Source organism: Chelon labrosus (genome assembly GCF_963514085.1).
Source record: "Chelon labrosus genome assembly, chromosome: 23".
Lineage (NCBI taxonomy): Eukaryota > Metazoa > Chordata > Actinopteri > Mugiliformes > Mugilidae > Chelon > Chelon labrosus.
In genome coordinates, this window is record NC_140356.1 from 1685006 (window position 1) to 1706476 (window position 21471).

A 21471-nucleotide genomic window follows, 5' to 3' on the forward strand; every position below is an offset into this window, starting at 1 on the left:
AATGCAAGTGTTACAAGTCTCAGCCTGTTGCAAATGCAGCAGTACCACTGTACCTACATGCACCGATCAGCCACAACATTAAAACCACTGACAGGAGAAGTAAAAAACATTGACCATCTTGTGACAATTCAGTGTTCTGCTGGGAAACTTTTGGACCTGGCATTCATGTGGATGTTACTTAGACATGTAGCACCCACCTAGACCAGACCAGACACCCCCACCCCATAGCAATGACACTCCTTGATGGCAGCAGCCATCCCCAGCAGGATGCAGCCTGACACAGGCACACACACAAGGACACAAGGTGCTGTTCTGCCTCCAAATTCAGTAGATCCCGAACTGATTAAGTACCCAAAGGCCCCCACTAACAACATTCTGTTTCCAATCATAATGCTATGCCTGATCGGTGCACACTACAAACAAGGGAATAGTATTTTAACATATAATATACAAAACCTTCATGAAGATTAAAAACAAGTTGCACAGCAGCTGGCATGCATGTCCATTTACATGCCCTGCAGACATGACCGAAGTCTGCTGGTCATACGTTTTGGGAGGTCTGAAATGAGCAGATGACACAATTTACTCAAGACAACGTAGATATAACATGCAAAACTAGCAAAGAGACCTTTGATGAGGCCTGTATTCCTAGAAATCACATATGTAAAGTGTGTTTTCAATGTCAGTATCAGAGACTAAATCAAAAAAACCTTCTTTATGGAAGATAGTAGGAAATTATTTTTCTGTGGCACCTTTTGAGAACCCTAAAGCATTCTTCAGTGCTGTCAAAACATGTCAAAATACTGGAGGAAGAGCAGTGTGTTGTCTTGCAGGGGAATGAAAAGAAACACCCTCTGAAAGTTGGCTGAAAGTTGCTTCTCCACCTGTGTGCCCTGAGCCATCCATCCGTGTATGGGGGTTGCTGGCCCTGAAGGACATGCACCTCTCAGCTGAGACAGTTTTCTGCCTCAGGAAGCCACAGGGCAGCATAAATAGTACAGCGAACGGCGTCAGCTGTCACAGTGAGGGCTTGTTCTGCTCAAGCCATTTCTCATCAATTTTATTTTATCTCTTTCTGCTGTCTGTGTCTGCCATTCCACAGAATACTTTAAAGGGGTTGTGTAGGTTGCTCTGCAGAAAGTTTACCTGACCGAGTCTCAGAAAAGTCCAAAGCCCAAAGTGCTACATAAAAGCTACCATGAAATGTGTGATAGGGTGCTCTGTGGTGCAAAAAGTGTTTGCCCTCTTTGGGTGCTTTCAGGACTCTGTGAACCACAAAGCACCACAAATCTTAGATTTTGTGGCCCCCTCTTGCACTTAAGTCACACAGCTACTACCAGCTAACCCTCTTGAGAGGATGTACTTCAGACATGCTGGTCATAAGGCTTTAGCTTTAAACCGCTCCCTCCCTTTTGAACACCGAGAGGTAGTCTTGAGTTCTGGCTAAGCATAAGGAAAAATGGACACTCCACAAAAATCCATGATCATACTGACAGAGAGTAGTGCACAGCTCCACAAAAAGGAGAACCCACTAGCAGCAGATCCCAAAGCATCAACATAAGTGCTACAGGAAAATGACCTATGTGGGATTGTCCATGCATTGTAGAAGTGGATAACTTTGTGTGTGTAAAGAAGAGTAGCCAAAAACATAGATCTAGTGATTTTGTGGTCTGTGGCAGGAGCTTAGATCAAACAATAATTTGAGCCGAAGAATGAGGATGATATTTTAACGTACTTTCAGTCGATCAATGGCTGTTAGGACTAAACGTGCCATACTGCTCTCTTTTCTGTTTTGTAATTGGTCCTTTGTTTGTTTGTTTGTTGTTTTTTTAACAAGGTTTGTCAGGTCATGAGAGCATTGGTGGTGTAGTGGACAGCATAGCTGCTTGCCAAGCAGTTAACCCGGGTTCGATTCCCGGCCAATGCATGACATGAAAAGAAGTCTTTGCAGCACGCTGCCTAATTACAGTTGGTCTTTATTTGGGTTTTTGTGACTGTGCGTGTTGTCTGCAGAGCGAAAATTGTTCAACTTCAGGGTCAATTTACATATTTTGGCTAGCCTGGGCATTTATGGACTTACACAACAACATACACAAGGAGAGAGCCTCACTCAGATACGTCGTTAGCAGCATCAGCTCAGTCACATACAACACTGTCGAGCACCTGGCCACCATCTTGTCTCCGATAGTATTGAGAGTGAGGAGTCACGTGCCGATTTGGGTTGATTTGGGCGGGGTCTGAGCCGGTCGGCCATGATGGTAGGAGACGCTATCGGTTGCCAGGGGCAACGCCTTCAGAACTTAACAGAGGCGCGCCGCGCGACTAAACATTCAGAGCTCTTAAATTTTTGCGCGTTTATTATTTCGGCCGGACAGAGCTACGAATCCAAGAAAAGTAAGAAAGTAAAGCGATGGAGAAAGTTAAGGCGAAAGAAAATGGACCTTACAGGGACAAGCTTACACCTACCGCAAAACAGCGGTATTTCTCTCCCTGATGCTGTGTCCATTTCAGTAACCTAAAAAACTGTATTCCATTGTTCCTATGTTTTCCATATGTATCGTGTGAGGTACTGGAGCAGTTTTTAACGCAGCAGTGAGTTCTAGGCATGGTAAAACAGTGCGGAATTGCGAGAACCTCCTCTACTACTGAGTTAACAACACACGTAAACAATCATGTTTTGCCGCTGGTATGCTGCCAACATGGCGGAGAGGGGGAGGATCCCGCGATATCGAGGGAGGGGCTCTGTACCATGACGACAACTCCTCACTCTCAATTGGCAACTCTCCTTACTACGAAACTATCATATGCTATGATGTTACCTCACTCTTTACATAGCACACGGGGCATCACGGCCATCAGAACCAACCACGTTCTTGTGCCGCGCAACTACCAGCAAATTCTCATTTAATGGGGAGTTCTATTGGAAGAGACGTGGCTGTTTCCAATTTAAAGGGGGTTCCAACACAAGTAATGGCTCTATGGAAGAGCACCGAATCCATTCACAGGAACCACCCCAAATCAGCTGTTCAGGTATGTCAAGATAACTGAGGGAAATTATAATGTATTAAATTTTTGTCATCACAGCTCTACAGTACCAAAAGTGGTTTCCTTGACCGGGAATCGAACCCGGGCCGCGGCGGTGAGAGCGCCGAATCCTAGCCACTAGACCATCAGGGACACGGTGGCTTCCTAATTTTAAAGGGCGAGCGCCCCCGCAGGCTTAGGAGTTGTCGAATGCTTGGGTTGACTTTTTTTTTATTTTTTTAGATTTACTGGTATTTTCTTGAAGCCTTCTTCTCTGCTAAACTTTTCCCTCTGCAGCGCTCGTCTTTATAATATCCACTGCGTTTCATGCAGTCTTCTTCTGGCATGGGAATGCTTGTTAGTGCTGCAGCAGCAGCAGCAGCTTCTTCATTCGGCCTAGATATGTCAGCCAAAAAACATCTTCCAACCGCCAAGTGTCACTCACACGCAGGACGAACTATTACAGAGCTTGTCGAGAGCGAGAGGAAGGGGGCGATTGAAAGACACAGACAAAGAGAGAGAGAGCGATGGGAGGGGGGCCCGAGGCTGAAAACTAATGATGGTGGAAGAGGTTCCGCAACAGCTGAGTGAATTTTCCGCAGTGCTTCATGACCGAAGATCCAGAGGGTGGGAGTGAATACCAACACCGGTGAAAAACAAGCTGTTGACAATGCGCATCTTTCCACCCAGGACAGTTCCCCTCAGCTACTCTTTGTTATCTTGCACATACACTTACACGGGGATGAGGAGTACAAACACTACAACAGGAAAAACAGGGAATACCAATCTGCATGGGAAGAATGAGGCTGCATGGGAAAAAGACTATGTACAATCTGGAAACTGAATGTCTCCATAGAACTACAGTACAGCACTGCTTTTCTGGTGTCCTTTCACCGACATTATCTGGCAAGGGTAATTACGGTAGTATAACACTTTTTCAAATGTAACATACTGTTTTGGGGGGGAGGACCACGATGAATGAAAGTTTTTTATTAGGCAGAAACAAACTGTATGTCAACAATGAAGCAACTGGTCTCCATCCAGCTTGTCTGTGAAGTTTCTCAGTCGTCCAGGTCATGGCATATCCAAAAACCAAGTTTGAACAAGCGCAACTGGACCTGCAGAGTTAGAAGATGTTTCACCAGTTATCCCAGTGGCGTCTTCAGTTCTTTAAGACCCCCCACCAGTCTTTTAGAACGGAAGAAGCAACTGGACTACAAGTTTAGCTTAAGGCAGTACACTTTTTCTCACCATCCAGCTTTCTAATGATTGGTTTTCATTTCCTCGTTACAGTGACGGGACTGAGTATATTATTATTAATATTGTCGTAGTGAATTATTCTGTTTTTTAATGTAACTTCAAGGTAGCGATTGATTTCCATTAGGTTGTGAAATAAACAAACGTAGAATATTTCTTTCCAAATTCAAGGCAGTCTCTGGGTTATATTACGGTGGAATAAAAATTCAGCTATTATACGTTTCCTTACTGCCATTGGTTTTAATTGACAGAAAGGGTAATGTTCCTTCCCACCTTCGAGCCAGCCCTTGGTTTCCATTAGTTTTTCACAGAAAATGAACAGACTACTTTATGTTTTGCTCATTATTAATAAGGTGACAACAATCTTGTATAGTAAAGCGATGAAGAACTGAATAACGAGAATGACTCGAGAGAAATGTTACATGAACTTTTATGATTTTCTTAAATTAGTCCTGAAAAAAGTTACAAAAACAAAACCCAGGGACAAACAGAACAACAAACAACTGCTTTTCCCGAGATCCCTCTCCCAATTTCATGTAAGTGACATTACAGTCGGAGGCCTCTGACCTTGTCCATTCACAGTCTTTATGCAAGGCACCCTGACAGAAATGGGGCTCTTCTTGCTCAGCGTAGGCCCTCGCTTCATGAGATGATGTGTTCGGCTATAGAGAGACGAAAACAAGTGCTTACAGTACGTACAAACACACACGCTGATGTGTTTTTATGTTTTACAGTTTCTCAGACACACACACACACTCACACACACACACACAAATTTACCTAGTCACAGACCAAAGGACTGCACCATACAAAAAAATTACATTTTGCTGGTCAAGAACATTTATATTTATAATGCAGACCTTTCTCTGGAGTCAACACACACACACGCACACACGCACGCACGCACACACACACACAGGCCAGCGGCCCTGTCCTGGTGAAAGGAATATTCCAGTAGGGGCTCTATACAGTGCACCAGGTCCCCAACTCCTGTGTTATCCAATCCAGCCCCTTTACTCCATCTCGTTCTGATAGTCCCCTGGGACCTGGTTTTGGTGGGATCCGTTAAGCCTGATATGGTCTGATCTGGTCTGAGAATGTTCAGACTGGACTGAAATCCACTTCAGGTCAGCTCAGACCAACTTCTTTCTTCTTTGCGCCCCCACTTCTTTGACTCTCTCTCCTCTGATTCTGCAGTCCGTTTGTCTCGTCAGTGTTCTGAAACCACAACAAGACTGAGTTGAGTTCAAGAGTGAATAACGCAGCATCTTTGAAAAGACTGCTCTAGTTGTACTGTTGCTAGATGTCAGCTACAAAGCCTTAGAACGGACTGATGGCCGCAGACGGGAAGAAACACAAAGATTGCCGTTAAGATTTGGGTGAGATGAGAATGACACTGTGGACTGGTTAATAACTGTCTGAAAACACTTAGACCAGAGGTTCAGCATTTAGGGAAATCTAATTATTTGTCAGCTTCCATAACCGAGGATCAGACCACCAAGGCCCCCGCCTTGGTCTGCTGCCCAATCCCCTTTATGCTCCTCCTGCGGGTGGTGGGCCCACAGGGAGGCGAGGCCCCGGTAACCCTCTGGGCAGGGTACACGGACTCTTATTCTTCTTTTGCATTAAGGGTCGTCTGAACCGTTCTTTGTCTGGCCCTTCGCCAAGGATCAGTCTGCCTTGGGAGACCCTACCAGGGGCAAAATGCCCCAGACAGCATAGCTCCTAGGGTCATTAGGGCACTCAAACTCCTCCACCACAGTAAGGTGATGATTATTTGTTTGCATGAGGGTATTTGCATGAAAAATACATGCTGTATGAACTGTAAAACAAAACTGTATAAAGTTTTCACAGGATTATGCAAAAGTAGTCCCGTTTCCTCCGCCCTAAGATGTTGTCCTCTATGTGTACCTTCCTACTCTCTGTAGTCTGCAGTGATGTCCACTGGTCCTGATGCTGTGTGTGGAATAGTGTCCTGGAAAGTTTCAAACTATGGAAACTGTGACAGAACAACCCCCAGGGCCAATGTTCCAATTAGACCAAGTCTCTAACTGAACTTCCTCCCCTGTCTCTTTATCCCTCCCCCTCTCTCTGCTCCCAACAAATTCCTCTCCCTTCTCTATTCGTGGGTTGCCTCTCACCACTGGCCCTTGGCGGCAGTGCTCCTTCTCTGCTGCGAGATGCTGTAAATCTCCTGGAGCTGTTTCTTCTGGTCGTCGCTGAGCGGGGCTGTCAAACACTGGTACCACACTGCATCAGTATTCTGGACCCCTGGCGTACACACAGACAGTCAGTGGTTCAGTAATGGTGTTTTCATGCAGATAAATAATACGGGAAGAACAATTTAAATGATGAATCACACCATTTTGGGTGGGTTCTCATTTTGTGTGTGGGATATTAATTCGAAGAAAATTCAGCTAATCGTGTTCCAACTTTGCACTCACGGCCTCCGTTTTCATAACCAGAGGTTTTAGTCGCAATCATTCTTTTAATATTATTCACAATAAAAGGCAAACGCTGCGTCTTTTCAAATAAATACACAGTGGTGTACATAATATAAAACCTAATCAAGCCTGCTTCATCCAGTTACATATTCAACTCCCTGATATTCAACAAACGTTTAATCTTTAACAACATTCTGGCAGTTATGGCAGTAATGGCAGTTGGTAACGTGTTGTCCCGGGATCACAGATTAACGGCAGAACATTTGGGAGAGTTTTATTGACAATGAGTAATCAGATTTAAATTCAAACCAGAGCATGAGCAGACCATGAGAAAGATCTAAATGAGTCAAGAACAGTCAAGAAACACACAGTTAGCATCCCAGGACGTCCCAAGGCCATAGACTGTATAATAATATGGACAACGCATCCCCACTTCCTTGAATTGGCCAAACTGATGCTATTTTCCCGGGGCAGCACCATCTTGCAAGTTTGGAACCAGAGTCTGCGCAGTACGAGACTCACTATCCAGACTCATTCGCATGTTTGTTTAATTAATACCTCCACCAGTTTATTTATTTATTTGTTGCTATTATCACAGTCCTACAGGACCGCTTCATGGAGTTGGCATGGCAACTTATAATCATCATGATGTCACATCCCGTTTCGTCAAATAAATATTAGAGCAAAACTTATCAGAAAAATGGACACTTGAAAATGGACACATCAACATTATATTAACTACCTAAAATGAGAGAAACTATCCTTGGAAAAATGTATTTGACATGACCTGTAGTGTTTTAGTTTCCCTCAAGTCCCATGTAGGGGGTGGAGCTTATGACCTATACTGCAGACAGCCACCAGGGGGAGCTCGACTTGCTTCACATTTGAGGAGCTGTTCCATCATCCATCTTTATACAGTCTATGGTTTAGACTGATAATTCAATCAACTGCTATATATGCACTTGTTGTTTTCAATGACAAAGTTCTTATTATGTAGAGAGAGAGTACACTCTACATACATTATAACTAGATGTTGATGTTTCAGGTTGTTTTATTTAGCAACTGGTTTTTCATGACATTCTTTGTGCTGTTCAGCGCAGGTAACAAGATATAACGACATCTTCTACTTCAATGGTTTTTCTTTATCTATACTGGAGATAAATACTGAAGGCATCACAACTATAAAGGGACACATGAAATTATGTGGAATTATGCATGCGTTTTATATTTCAGATTCTTTAAAACAGACACATTTTGGATTGATGACAGCTTTGCACACCCTTGGTATTCTCTCTGCGTCAAACTTTTCAGTTATCTGACTTGTGGGTTTAGCTGAACTAGCTCAGCTGCCTTCCAGAAGGGCTGGTTAGAACTGGGTAATTAGTACAAGCAATTCAATTTATCATCAATATTTCCCATTTTCATATGAAGGAAAGTTTCTAGGAAACTTGCAAACTGGCAGTTTCACAAGTTTTTCATAACTTTGTACATTAAACCTAAACTGCAACTGATCATTTTGTGGAACCAGAAGGTGAGTTCTTCCTCCTCTCCAGTCCAGACCAAGTCAAGCCTTCAGCTTTCATGCAATTTATGATATGACATATTAATGGTGACTCACTGAGCAGGGCAGAGGTGAAGAACTGGTACTCGTCCTCTCCATTGTCATAGTCCAGAGGCGTGCTGTACTCCTCCAGGGGCGTTCCTTCAAAGCCATCTTCATCCCAGTAGTCGTCTTCGTCGTCGTCATCATCCTCACCTCCTTGGCCTGCCGGCATGCAGGACTGCTGCTGCATGGCGTTGCCGTTCTCGTTCACCTCATCTTCATCACTAGGAATCTCCTCTGCCAATATACAAAGTAATGCAGCCATTAGGAAGCCTTTATAATCCTCTTTACATCCCTGAATGAATGCATGTCATACCTAGAGGAAACTATTATAAAAATGTCTTTATTAGAAAGCAACATACCTATTTTGTATACTGACTGAAGCTACTGGAAAAGCCATCGCTAAGAAGTGGCTTAAACCAGACCTCTTTAGATGAATGCTATAAAATAACATTTTCAGAATGAAAAGAATCACATTCTCCATGAAGCTGCAGGAAACTAAATATGATGAAATTTGGAGGAAGCAGAAGAAATATATTAACCCCAGACGCCCTTCCGCTGTTTAACTTGTACTATTTATTTGTATTCCATTTGTACGCTTCTATGTATGTTCATTTTCACTAGGGCAAAGTCACTCCACGTTCTTTTTTAACAAAGAAAATGGGTTATTAGACCATCTTCCTGCTCCTTTTTTCTTGTAATTCATGTTACAACTAATGTTAGAAAGTAAGAACTGTTAGGACTGGTAGAAAGTCTTCTATGCCAATTGCGTTTTGCTCTGGCATGGTGATAATTACCCACCGATAATTATTTTTTTATTTTAGTTATAAGCCTTATACTTATTCATATCCTCACACTTACTGATGACTCAACAACTTCTGAATAAATTTATGAGCAGAGTTTTTGTCAGTGTAAACTAGATTTATAAGGAGAGAAACATGAAGTCATTTTCCATGGATTTTGGCTCTATGGCTCTATGTACTAGTACTTGCACAGTGAACTGCCTACAATGGCTGTATAAGGTAAGAAAATGCTGTTTCCCTGCTTCATAGTTGCTCCGTAACATTATTCCTTTATATCTTTTCCACATGGCTGAAAGCATACTTCAGACCAAAACCTGTTCAACGTTTCACTGGAAGAAAACGTAAGGTTTTCGATTAATACTCCATTGTGAACCATTAAATCCAGTGAGATTAATGCATTTATAAATACCAGGCCGCAGGAGGAACCCTTAGCCGTCACCGTAACACCAAGTTAATTTATCAGTCTGCCCCACAAGCAATAGACAAGGTTTAGGGATCTAATTCCTTTACGCGTGGACGAAGAAAAGTGGAGCCATTGTGGGTAAGAAATGAATGTGGTGCAGCCCATTTGATCGCAGCAGTGACTCAAGATTTATACAGTGAAGGATCAGATGTTGGCATAAAGGAAGAAACTGATTTCATTATCGTAACTAAGGCTCAGTTTCTCCATCTCTGTACTCCTCTGTCCCCTGATGTTTTCTCACCGTTCTGGTCTTCATCCTGAGCCCCTGCGCGGGCCAGCAGGTCTGGTTTGTTGATGAGGCGGGAGGCGTAGAGGTGTTTGAGGCCCAGGAAGAGGAGCAGGATGGAGGGGACAATCTGAGCGGCAACTCCCTCCACCACCGCTGGCCTGCTGGGCAGCTCCATCAGCACGCTCAGGCCGATGATGCACATCTTACGGTCATGGAGCCTGAGGACGGGATCAGAGACAGGAAGGTGGACAGAGACTGAGAATACGTCCTCCAAGTCTTTTTTTGTGATAGTGTTCATTCAGGCACAGAGCCGACACGTTTAGCTGCCATCGTATTAACTGAAATAATTTTTCCCATCTGCCCAGTGCCTCTGTGCAAATATGGTCAGTGTGCACAGGTTTTGGGATAGGTCTCTTAAAACTATAATGCCAAATGGAACAACCTCACTGTGACACCACTCTGGTTAGTCACTTACTCTACTGTAGTCCACCCCCTCTCCAAAAGAACATCCATCACATCCAACACAGCTCTCCCTAATACCACAAACTGATCATTTTTGCCTGAGACGTTGTCTAGATTAAAGACAGAAACTGCATTTCTTCAAATAAATGTAGGCACGTATCTAGAGGTAGGTTGAGCAAATAAAGTTTTCGTAGTCACTGCAGGAACAAGATTCCTGAAAACATCTTTCACAATAACGAGCAAATGCATTTTCTTGTACCACTTTATCATTCGATGAGCCATCAAGATAGAAAAATCTTGCTTACTTAACATTAGAGAAAACTTAGACCAAATTCAAAATACTCTAACTAGTTGAAATCATTGACAGTATAAAGGTGGATGGCAGAACTGCTCCTAACAAGTGAAGCTAAAGCAAGTAGAGCTCCCCCTGGTGGTTGGCTGTAGTATAGGTCATAAGCTCCACCTCCTCCATGTTAGTGGATGGGACTTGGGCCAAGCTAAAACACTAAAATACAAGTCAAATCATTTTTTTCAAGGATGGTGTCTGTCATTTTAGGTAGTTAATATAATGTTGATGCATGTTCAAGTGTCAATTTAGTTATTTGACGCTATAGAAACATGTGACATAATGGCCAACTGCCATACCAACCGCTCTGTAAAATGTCCCATTGGCCTGTGAGAGTAGTAAAAAATAATAATAGCGGAGCGCACTATTAATTGGGGGCCGGTGACTGCATAGACTTGGACTGGCTCTGCCCACATCCCAGGGAAAATACCATCAGTTTGGCTAACGCAAGGAAGTGGCGACGTATTGTCCATATTTATATACAGTCTGTGGTTGAAATCAAGAGAAGCAACCCTTACCCCAGGAAGAACTCTGTGTCATTCATCCACTGGTTGATGAAGTGGGCAGTGATGGGCTGTGGGTTATGTGGGAAGTGCATGTTGTCCATAGTGTGGATGAGCAGGGCTGGGTTGTAGTACAGAGCAGCTATGGCCACCTGAAGACACATGGTCCTCAGCTCACTGGACTTCACCCCTCGCATCAAACGCTCCAATACCGCTTCCACAAACAGAGGGATGCACTGCAGGCGGGAGGAAGACAGAGAAATCAGGCTGCTGCTAAACCCTGACGGCTTATGTTAAACGATAGCTGTTCTTTTATATTAACAGGAATAAATAGCTGTGAGTTTGAAAGAAGGTACGCGCATTATGTTTTCATTCATCTGTATGATTAACAAAAATCCTTGTCTGATACTGTGGCTCAGTGCAGCCTCTCTTAACAGTACGTTAGAATCCGGAGGCTAGAAAACATTTTTGGCTTAGGCAACAGGTGTGCACTTTTGCATTCAAGTGTGTGGGAGTCATCTTTGAGTCTGATATCTAGCTGATGTGCCGGAGGCGACAAAAAAAAAAAAAGAACAGTGTGGATTTCACTTCTTCTTCTTGTTCTTTTCTCAAACTGTCAAATAGATCTGGACATGTTTGAGCCACAATCTGTTCTGAAAAATGCAACCAGGAATAAAAATGTCTGTAGCATGGAGCTGTTTCTGACCTGGTCAATGCCTCTGCCTCTGCACTGCAGGATGATGACCTCCAACAATTTTGCAGCGTGACACTCGGCATCCTCTCCCGCATCTATGGTCAGCACCTACAACGTGTCAAAGGTCAAAAAGCTGTTTACTTGTGTGGGTCCAGCCACTTAGCCGTGAAACTACATGTAGTTCTGGTTTTTCATAAACGAAAGCGGTAAATATACGTTTAAAGCCTGACCTTTTTGCACATGTTGTAGATGACCTCTAAGTGCTTTGGGTTGGACAGAAGCATGTCTGTATCCACAGTAACGTAGTTGTGCAAAAGAGGCATCATATCTGTAACAAAGAAACAATAAATGATTTAAAAGGCAACAAAAAACACTGAAGTCAAGGTGATCCGTTTTCCACTTAGTTGTCAGTTCTCTTATATAGGGTTCTCACTAGGCGCTACATAAAGATGGACAGTATGACATCTCCACATAAGTGACAACAAAATATTGCAAGAATCAGAACCGCCATCACAGGCTGGTGCAACCTGCACAGTGGCACTGAGGGCCAGGCAGGAGGTGGGACGTTGACACCAAGACATCAGCACAAATGTGTGTTAGGATTTTTACTGAATGCCTAAATGCACTGGTATGACATTACCACCAATCTGGAAACATGTTTACATAGGGTCTCATTCAGGCAGGATTTAGTGCACAAAAAGTTGGATTCATTTCTAAATTGCAAGCAAGGAGACAAACAAGGCAAGTGAGAAAAGTGAGAAGTCGGAGCTTTGACATTGAAAACAGAGGCTATTTTAAGAAAAATGGACATATTCTCCATTGATCCAATCCACTGGTTGGTGTTTGATATAAAAATGACATGACACAACTTTTGGGGTCTTAAACATTTTCACAGTAGGACGTCGTTAAAGGGGTGACAACTACCTTGATAGTTGAATCGAAAAACCCTTTTTAATCAAATCTACCAATCATTTGTGGGTTAGCTGCAGCCCCACACTGGAAACAAATAAGAAGCAGATACTGGTGGGTTGGTGACGACCAAACCAGAGCTGCCATGCACCGTTAGCAAGTTAATGTGTGAGGTACCTGTGAAGTAGTCAAAGCAGTCGTGCTGGAAGACCTCATACAAGACGCCCAGTAGCTGCCACATCTGAGGGGATATGGTCTGACAGGTGAGGCCAAACGCCAGTGACAGGATCTCCTCGTAGAACTCTGCAGTGGAAAGAAAAAGGCATGTTATGAAGGTCCCACACAGACACACACAGTCACAATACAATACGTAAAACTGGAAAGGAAAGGATGGAGAAGTGGACTTCGGGAGAACAAATTCAACACCAGTCCTAAAAAGTATAATTCTGTATGGACCTGAGTGGTACCTTTTTCCAATACTGTATGTGAAAAAATATGTAACATGTAATGCAGGTTCAAATATGCACAAAATTCATTGTAAATTAAATGCAACTTCATTGTCCAAACTGAACATGCAGGGGGACTGGGTAGTAACTAACACACTGAGTGATTCTCAACCATTAGAAAATCTATGCTATCCATGTAAAGTAAATGCATTCTCAAGAAAACAGCAAGCAAATTAAGAGCACAACTAACTCCACATCTTTCTGTTAGCCAAGACGTACACAAATGCTGGCCAGTACAGCTTTACTACATAAAAAAATCTGTCCATATTTAGAGTTCACAGCTTGTTCTGCTGCTGCCAAGTTAGCAACAATCTAATAAGGGCAACTGTGGCTGCGTGAAGTCCTTGAGCAAGGCACTGAACCCCAAGTTGCTCCCAGTGTTTGGCGCTGGTGTGTCACAATTAAATAAATACTTTTACCATCTAATAATATTCCACGAAGTACAATTACTATAGTATTTACAATAAATCGAAAGTAGAGGTACTTTCCTGCAGGAAAAAAAAAGAAAAAAGAGAAAGTGACTGTGCATTATATCTTCTATGATATTGTAATATTATACGTTTCTAGATTTGATTAATACTGATGTGTATATGCAAAAATAGAATTTTGCAGCAGCTGTTAGTTGAACTGGAGATATTTTTAACACCTCACTGATTTTTTCAATTTATGTGAAAAATTAAAACACAATACAAGCAACATAAAAATGGAACTATTAGAATATGTGAGTAAATGTCCTCAGTCACCACTTATTTCAGTTTGCTTTAAATGTTCATCACCAGAAGTCGCCACACCAACCAGTTTCAAGAAATAAGACACAAACCGCTCATACAGTAGATAGACACTGGTAAGTTGGACATAAGCTGTTCTACCTCTAAGGAAGGTCTCAGCGTGATTATGAGAATTTCATCTCCACCTCCCCCTCCGAAGGGATTCATGCAATAACGAGAGGGGTGAAGAGCACAGCTGTGCCTCATTCTGTGTGTGTGTGTGTGTGTGTGTGTGTGTGTGTGTGTGTGTGTGTTCTTGTACTTGCCACATACTGAGGACCGGCGTAAGTTTTTAACCAACATAGTGAGGTCTTTTTTGGGAAGTGAGGACATTTTGGCCGGTCCTCACTTTGTTTCCACTTAAATCGCCTCCTAAGGCTATATAGATACTGTTCTCTTTTTTTCTCAAAAGTCCCAACTTGAGCGCCAGAATGAGTTTTGGACACTCTAGGACGCACCAGATTTTCACACACTTTTTGCTCGCTAGCGCCCCCAGTGCATTGGTCTGGTATTACACCCAAATTATCATGAAAGAGTAAAGCTTGTACTGCTGTGTTGTGATCAGAGGCATAACCAGAAATGTAATGGATAGTTTTGCCATGTGAAATTAATTAATTTAAGTAATTACATTAGGGTGATTTTTTTTCTGTCCCTGAGGTTTGAATAACTTTAAAAATGTGAAAATTTCACAATAAAGTTATAATTTACTCAAAAATATCTTTTTCTTTGGCCCCCTATCTTAAAATGCCTGATTTTATTAAGTTTTGAGATAATATTGAGAGAATAAGGGTAAAATTGTCTAAATGGTGTAACCATAAAAATGCAGCACCAATAATATAAGTTGTCGAAAAATGTGTAATAATGTTCTAAACAGCCTCTGAAATACATTGGCATAATTTTAAACAAGTATTTTTTAAGGTCAATACTGTAGATACAGGTCAGAAGTCAGGACTGTAGATACAGGTCAGAGGTCAGTACTGTAGATACATGTCAGAGGTCAGTACTGTAGATAGAGGTCAGAGGTCAGTACTGTAGATAGAGGTCAGAGGTCAGTACTGTAGATACAGGTCAGAGGTCAGTCCTGTAGATACAGGTCAGAAGTCAGTCCTGTAGATACAGGTCAGAGGTCAGTACTGTAGATACAGGTCAGATGTCAGTACTGTAGATACATGTCAGAGGTCAGAGGTCAGTACTGTAGATAGAGGTCAGAGGTCAGTACTGTAGATAGAAGTCAGAGGTCAGTACTGTAGATACAGGTCAGAAGTCAGGACTGTAGATACAGGTCAGAAGTCAGTACTGTAGATAGAGGTCAGAGGTCAGTACTGTAGATACAGGTCAGAAGTCAGTACTGTAGATAGAAGTCAGAGGTCAGTACTGTAGATACAGGTCAGAAGTCAGGACTGTAGATACAGGTCAGAAGTCAGTACTGTAGATAGAGGTCAGAGGTCAGTACTGTAGATACAGGTCAGAAGTCAGTACTGTAGATACATGTCAGAGGCCAGAGGTCAGTACTGTAGATACAGGTCAGAAGTCAGTACTGTAGATACATGTCAGAGGTCAGTACTGTAGATACAGGTCAGAAGTCAGTACTGTAGATAGAGGTCAGAGGTCAGTACTGTAGATACAGGTCAGAAGTCAGTACTGTAGATACATGTCAGAGGCCAGAGGTCAGTACTGTAGATACATGTCAGAGGCCAGAGGTCAGTACTGTAGATAGAAGTCAGAAGTCAGGACTGTAGATACAGGTCAGAGGTCAGTACTGTAGATAGAAGTCAGAGGTCAGTACTGTAGATACAGGTCAGAAGTCAGTACTGTAGATACAGGTCAGAAGTCAGTACTGTAGATACAGGTCAGAAGTCAGTACTGTAGATACATGTCAGAGGTCAGAGGTCAGTACTGTAGATACATGTCACAGGTCAGAGGTCAGTACTGTAGATACAGGTCAGAAGTCAGTACTGTAGATACAGATCAGAAGTCAGTACTGTAGATACAGGTCAGAGGTCAGTACTGTAGATAGAGGTCAGAGGTCAGTACTTTAGATACAGGTCAGAAGTCAGTACTGTAGATACATGTCAGAGGCCAGAGGTCAGCACTGTAGATACATGTCAGAGGTCAGAGGTCAGTACTATAGATAGAAGTCAGAAGTCAGGACTGTAGATACAGGTCAGAGGTCAGTACTGTAGATAGAAGTCAGAGGTCAGTACTGTAGATACAGGTCAGAAGTCAGTACTGTAGATACATGTCAGAGGTCAGAAGTCAGTACTGTAGATGCATGTCAGAGGTCAGAGGTCAGTACTGTAGATAGAGGTCAGAGGTCAGTACTGTAGATACAGGTCAGAACAGTTAAAGATACACAAATATACATGTAAACAGTATCAATTTAGATTTTTTTTATAACTGATATGTATGGAAAGGAACTTGATGGCACAAAATAGTCAGTTTCACAGTTCTGAATATTTGGGGGAATGCACATGGGGAATCATGTCTGCCAAGTCAAACTTCTGTTTTAGTACCATGATTGATCATTGAGTGATGACTGTAGATACAGGTCAGAGGTCAGTACTGTAGATACAGGTCAGAGGTCAGTACTGTAGTTACAGGTCAGAGGTCAGTACTGTGGATACAGGTCAGAGGTCAGTACTGTAGATACAGGTCAGAACAGTTAAAGTGTTAAAAAGTGGAAGCAGTACAGAGAGAAGAAAAGGGTGCTTGCTGAAGTTTTGAACCTTACTCCTCCCTCACTGAATTCAACAGCAGATGAGCAGCTTAATGGCCCTTCAGAGCCCATAGTGGATGTTGCTGATCATGACTATGCGCAGCCAAGTTTAGAGAGACCACAGGCATCCTCAACTCCTGTGAGGGCAGTGCAGAAAAGTACCAGAAAACAGAGAGCACTGCTGAAGGAAAGGGGAAAGCTAAGGTTTGAGCTCATCAAAATAAGGAAGGAACTTAAGAGTGAAAGAATGAAGGCAAAAAAGCTGCAATGGAAAGTTGATAAGCTCAAAGCAAAGAAAGGAAAGGAAGTAAGTGTGAGATACAAAAATTGCAGAGGAGAAAAAGGAGAGGGTTGTCAGCTTTCTCTGTAGAGACGAGAATAGCCGCATGCTGTCGGGTAAGAAAGACACAATTACAAAAAATAAAATAAAACACCAAAGAAGAGTACTTCTTCATTCTCTGAAAGACCTCCACTCCAACTACAATACAACTGCCCTGAAACACCATGCAGTCTCCTATCGACAGTTCCTCAGATACTGCCCTTTTTATGTTAAAAATGTTAAAAATCTTTAGGGTGTACATCACATTTATTAAAATACCTAAATCATTACACCTAAATCAAGTTACTATGAATATGATTTTAGCAGTCTACTACACTGTAAAAATGAAATTTAAAATGTTATTTAAAACTGACCCAAGAATAGAGAGAAAACATTAATGTCTACGGCAGAAATAAGATATTTTAAATATACTTTGAGATGATATTTCATAATAAATAACTTATTTTCATCAGTACACTTGCATAACTTCTAGGAGGGTGAATTATTTAATACTTGCTATTTTAAACCATGCTTTTGTGGTTACACCATTTCAATTCAATTCAATTTTATTTATATAGCGTCAATAACAATACAAATTGTCTCTGAATGTTAGCGTCTCAAGACGCTTTACAAAAACCCGGCCTGAAACCCCCAGAGCAAGCCTGAAGGCAACGGTGGCAAGAAAAATCTCCCTTTTAACAGGAAGAAACCTTGAGCAGAACCCAGCTCATATGGAGGGACCCATCTGCCTAAGGCCAGCCGGGTACAGACAGAAGAAAGAGAGAAGAGAACAGCAAAGAGAGAAGAGAAGAGAACAGCAAGATAAACATACATCTGTCATAGATACACATATCTGATTAAAGCGTACATGTGGAATCTTATGATACAAACTGATGATGTTACATGACAGTTTGAAAATGTAAGAGGAATCATAGGCAGGTTGGAGAATTGACAATTTAATGGCACTGTGATTCTTTAATTGGTTAAAAATGTTAGAAATGTCATATAAAATACTATGACACCAACAGAAATGCAAACTATACATTTAAACAAACATCTAACATGTTGTTTTAACAAGTTTAAAGCATATTTTTGATTTGGACATACATACAAATACTTATTTGTCACTGACCCATTTATAGCTGAGAAGTAAAACAGAAAAAAAAGATTATATTTATATTCATATTTATGAATATACAAAAAATGTGTATGAGTGTTTTTTGAGTACGCACTTTGTTTTAATTCAGTTGACTTTATCTAGTTGTTTGAACTATGTGAAAATATATTAATGTTTTAGGGTCAACCTTCTTCAGAAAGGCAGAATACTGAAAGGGTTAACAGAGTTTTAGAGAGGTGCTGCAGAAGCAGAAGCAGACTGGGGGGCCTCCGCTAATTAACGACCCATCAACAGCAGCCAATCAGAGCGCTCCGTGCGCCAGGTGAAGAGTTCGCTGGCAGAGAGGGTGCAGCTGCATGTAGGCATGATACAGAGGCATGGATGGAGAGATTTAAAAGGCGTTTAGACATTTTAAGGACTCACCACAAGAAATGTGAGGCGAGGCACTCGACATACACCATTGCTCAGGTAAGAAATGTTCTGCTCACATTAATAATAATGCAACATGCTATATATAAATGCTGCATGCTATATATAAATGCTACATGCTATATATAAATGCTAGAGGCTATATTTCACTTTTGCTGATGCTGTTTTATTATTTATTTTAGGTTTATGCTTTACTAACTGTTATGGACGGGCAAAAACACATTCAGAGACAATGCAAATGTGATTAGAAAGTTTTACAAAGTTAGAAATCCAAATTGCATGTATTCCCTAAGGTTTGGTATAGGGGTGGAGAAAATGAGTCAGTTATTTAACTAGGGATGTAACGGTTACTGGTATTACGGTAAAATTACTGTTTATGTTTAAATTAATCTCATTATCACAGTGGATTATCAGGATATGTAATAACAGCCTCATCGAAGTCTCTGAGTCTCTCGACTCATGGTGAAGGCGTTGCATGAATGCACTACACATGATAACAGCAGTGTATGAAGTGAGATGTAAACATAAACAACAGATCACTTTGCATTTCTGAGGTTGATGTGCTGTTCAACATTACAATCTCTTGTAGAACAAATGTGTTTGGTCTTGAAACGATATTAAAACTGTTACATTTAATTTGGTGATGCCTGCATAAACTCTGCATAAACAGAAAAAATGCCCCCTGTTGCACTGTGAAAAACTTTTAGATTTGTGGGGATGATGCTACTCTGCATTTAACAGTTGATTCCATTTTCATTTCACATTGCTTAAATTGTAGTGTCCTATCATTATAACCATTGGTCCAACAATGTAGTAATGAAGAAAATAAACCAATCTGATGCAAAGGTATTTTACTTAAAACTGTATTATATTTCACTGATACCTAGACCTGCCATCTACGCCATACCATGTGTAAATAATAGAAAATATTTAAATAGGATAGGATTAAATAGGATACTATGAAGTCCTATTGCTTATAGGACTTCATAGTATCCTATTTAATTTAATGACAATATTGTTTAATTTAATTTACAATATTGTGGTTACAGTAAGATAAAATATTGCAGCTATTCAGAAACACCGTAGGCTGATTTAATTGATCTCCTGGTTTATGATCACATCAGAGTAGATTATTAAATCACTCCTATACTGTGATCAACCAGCTCTGTCCTATCCTGGTTGCAGTGTTGCTAACATGCTTGCATGAGTGACAGCCAGCGACTGTCTTTACACTATGACACACACTGGGCTGGGTACTTATGAGGTGTTGATGATGTAGCAGTAATTAACATGATGATCTCAGAAAAATTAAATAATTGTGTGTTAGTTTTTACTGTTTTAAAGGCAATATTTCAGCAGGCCTGTGGGTCATTTATATTAATTCCTCTGAGTGAATAATATGTTTTTCTCAAATTTTCCTTTCCATCTGTTCTCCAAGATGGATTTGCCTTTTGAGAGGGACTCAAGTACCCTCAGTGGATCCATCAGTGACCAGCCCACCTCAACACATAACCATGATGGGCTCCTTGTAGAAGGAGCCAGTTGCCAGTCTGTGTCTGCTGGACCAGAGTCATTAACCACAGATCATGAGATTCCCCCTCTGAAAGCTGGAACTTCAAAGTCAGAGTCGTCTGAAAAGTTGTTATCCTTCCACTATGGATCTAACAAACACTCATCCTCATCAAATGCACAAGATGAAGATGAAGACTTATTCAGTAACAGTGGATCTGGTGAAGAATACCAGCCCTCATCAACACCATCAAGCAGTGACAGTGAGGCACTTTCAGAGAAGGAGAAGAAGTCATCCGGGCACAGAATCCCAGAGAAAGATCACTGTCGCCAATCATCTAGTGAACATGAGGAACTAGAAGCTATGGACCTAGGGACCAAAGAAAAGTCACCACATCCACCTGAAAGGAGGAAAGGTGGAAAGAAGCAGCAAGGTACTACTAAACGTGATGACCGTGATACTGATGAGGAAAGTGAACATGATGTGGGTAAGTTCAGGTGTTAACACAAATGTTCTCAGTCTGCGTTCTGTACACAGTTGCAGATATCAGTCCTTTCACACCACTAAAACTTTTATAGAAAAGCAACAACAGACCACTAGAAGACCTCCAGCTAAGAGGAAAAGTGTGAAAAGCTTCAGATAACTGACATGGTGGCCTGGGTAAAAGCTACATTGCACTGGTTCTTAAGAAACGGGACAAACATGTCCAGCAGTTGTATCTGCTAGTAAGTTTAAAAATGAGAGTATTTTCAAGTGCAGGTGTTATGAGGGATTAATAATAGAATGTTTTCAACACAACTTCAGTTTCATTTAATTATCATTATATCAAAACTGTGACACGTACTGTTGGTCCAATCATTCATGTGGGGCTACTTATGATGTGCTGCCAACTCCCCAGAACCTAAACCAGTGGGTAGGTGAAGATAATGCCTGTCCACTGTGCACTTGTGTATGCACGCTTAGACATATTCTGACAGGTTGTAAGGTTAGTCTTTCCCAAGGATGTTATACCTGGCGTCACAATCAGGTACTGAAATGTTTAGCAGCTGCAATTGAGGAAAAACCGGTGAATTTAAATTCCATGGCCGTTAACAGAGAGAATAGATGTATTCAGTTTGTACGGGAGGGAGAAAAGGCTAGACTATCAGGCATCAGGCATAACACGGGACAGCTAAGAGTAGGAGGAGCCTGGCAGATGAGAGCGGATTTAAATGGACAACTGGTTATTCCAGCTGAGATAGTTAGCACTCGACTACGGCCAGATCTGCTGTTGTGGTCTGAGCCAGAGAAAGTAGTGTATTTCATAGAGCTGACTGTCCCGTGGGAAGATGGAGTTGAGGAGGCTAATGAGCGAAAAAGAGCTAAGTATG

At 41.7% G+C, this 21471-nt stretch overlaps 1 protein-coding gene across 4 annotated transcripts in view; it reads right to left on the reverse strand.

Annotated features, from left to right (window-relative positions):
• Positions 1-4695: 4695 nt before the first annotated feature.
• Positions 4696-21471, reverse strand: part of ipo8 (importin 8) — a gene marked incomplete at its 3' end in the record, with an annotated part of 39635 nt that continues 22859 nt past the window's right edge. For 2 of the 4 annotated variants that reach the window (XM_084573188.1, XM_084573186.1), the window contains 8 exons: positions 12915-13040; positions 12059-12156; positions 11841-11936; positions 11150-11370; positions 9836-10041; positions 8344-8565; positions 6423-6552; positions 4696-5499 (listed from right to left, as the gene is read on the reverse strand). In XM_084573188.1, coding sequence (XP_084429314.1) covers position 5499; positions 6423-6552; positions 8344-8565; positions 9836-10041; positions 11150-11370; positions 11841-11936; positions 12059-12156; positions 12915-13040 — 1100 coding nt within the window. Of the gene's footprint in view, positions 5500-6418; positions 6553-8343; positions 8566-9835; positions 10042-11149; positions 11371-11840; positions 11937-12058; positions 12157-12914; positions 13041-21471 lie in introns of those variants that run through there. The other 2 variants (XM_084573187.1, XM_084573185.1) reach the window with 1 other exon arrangement.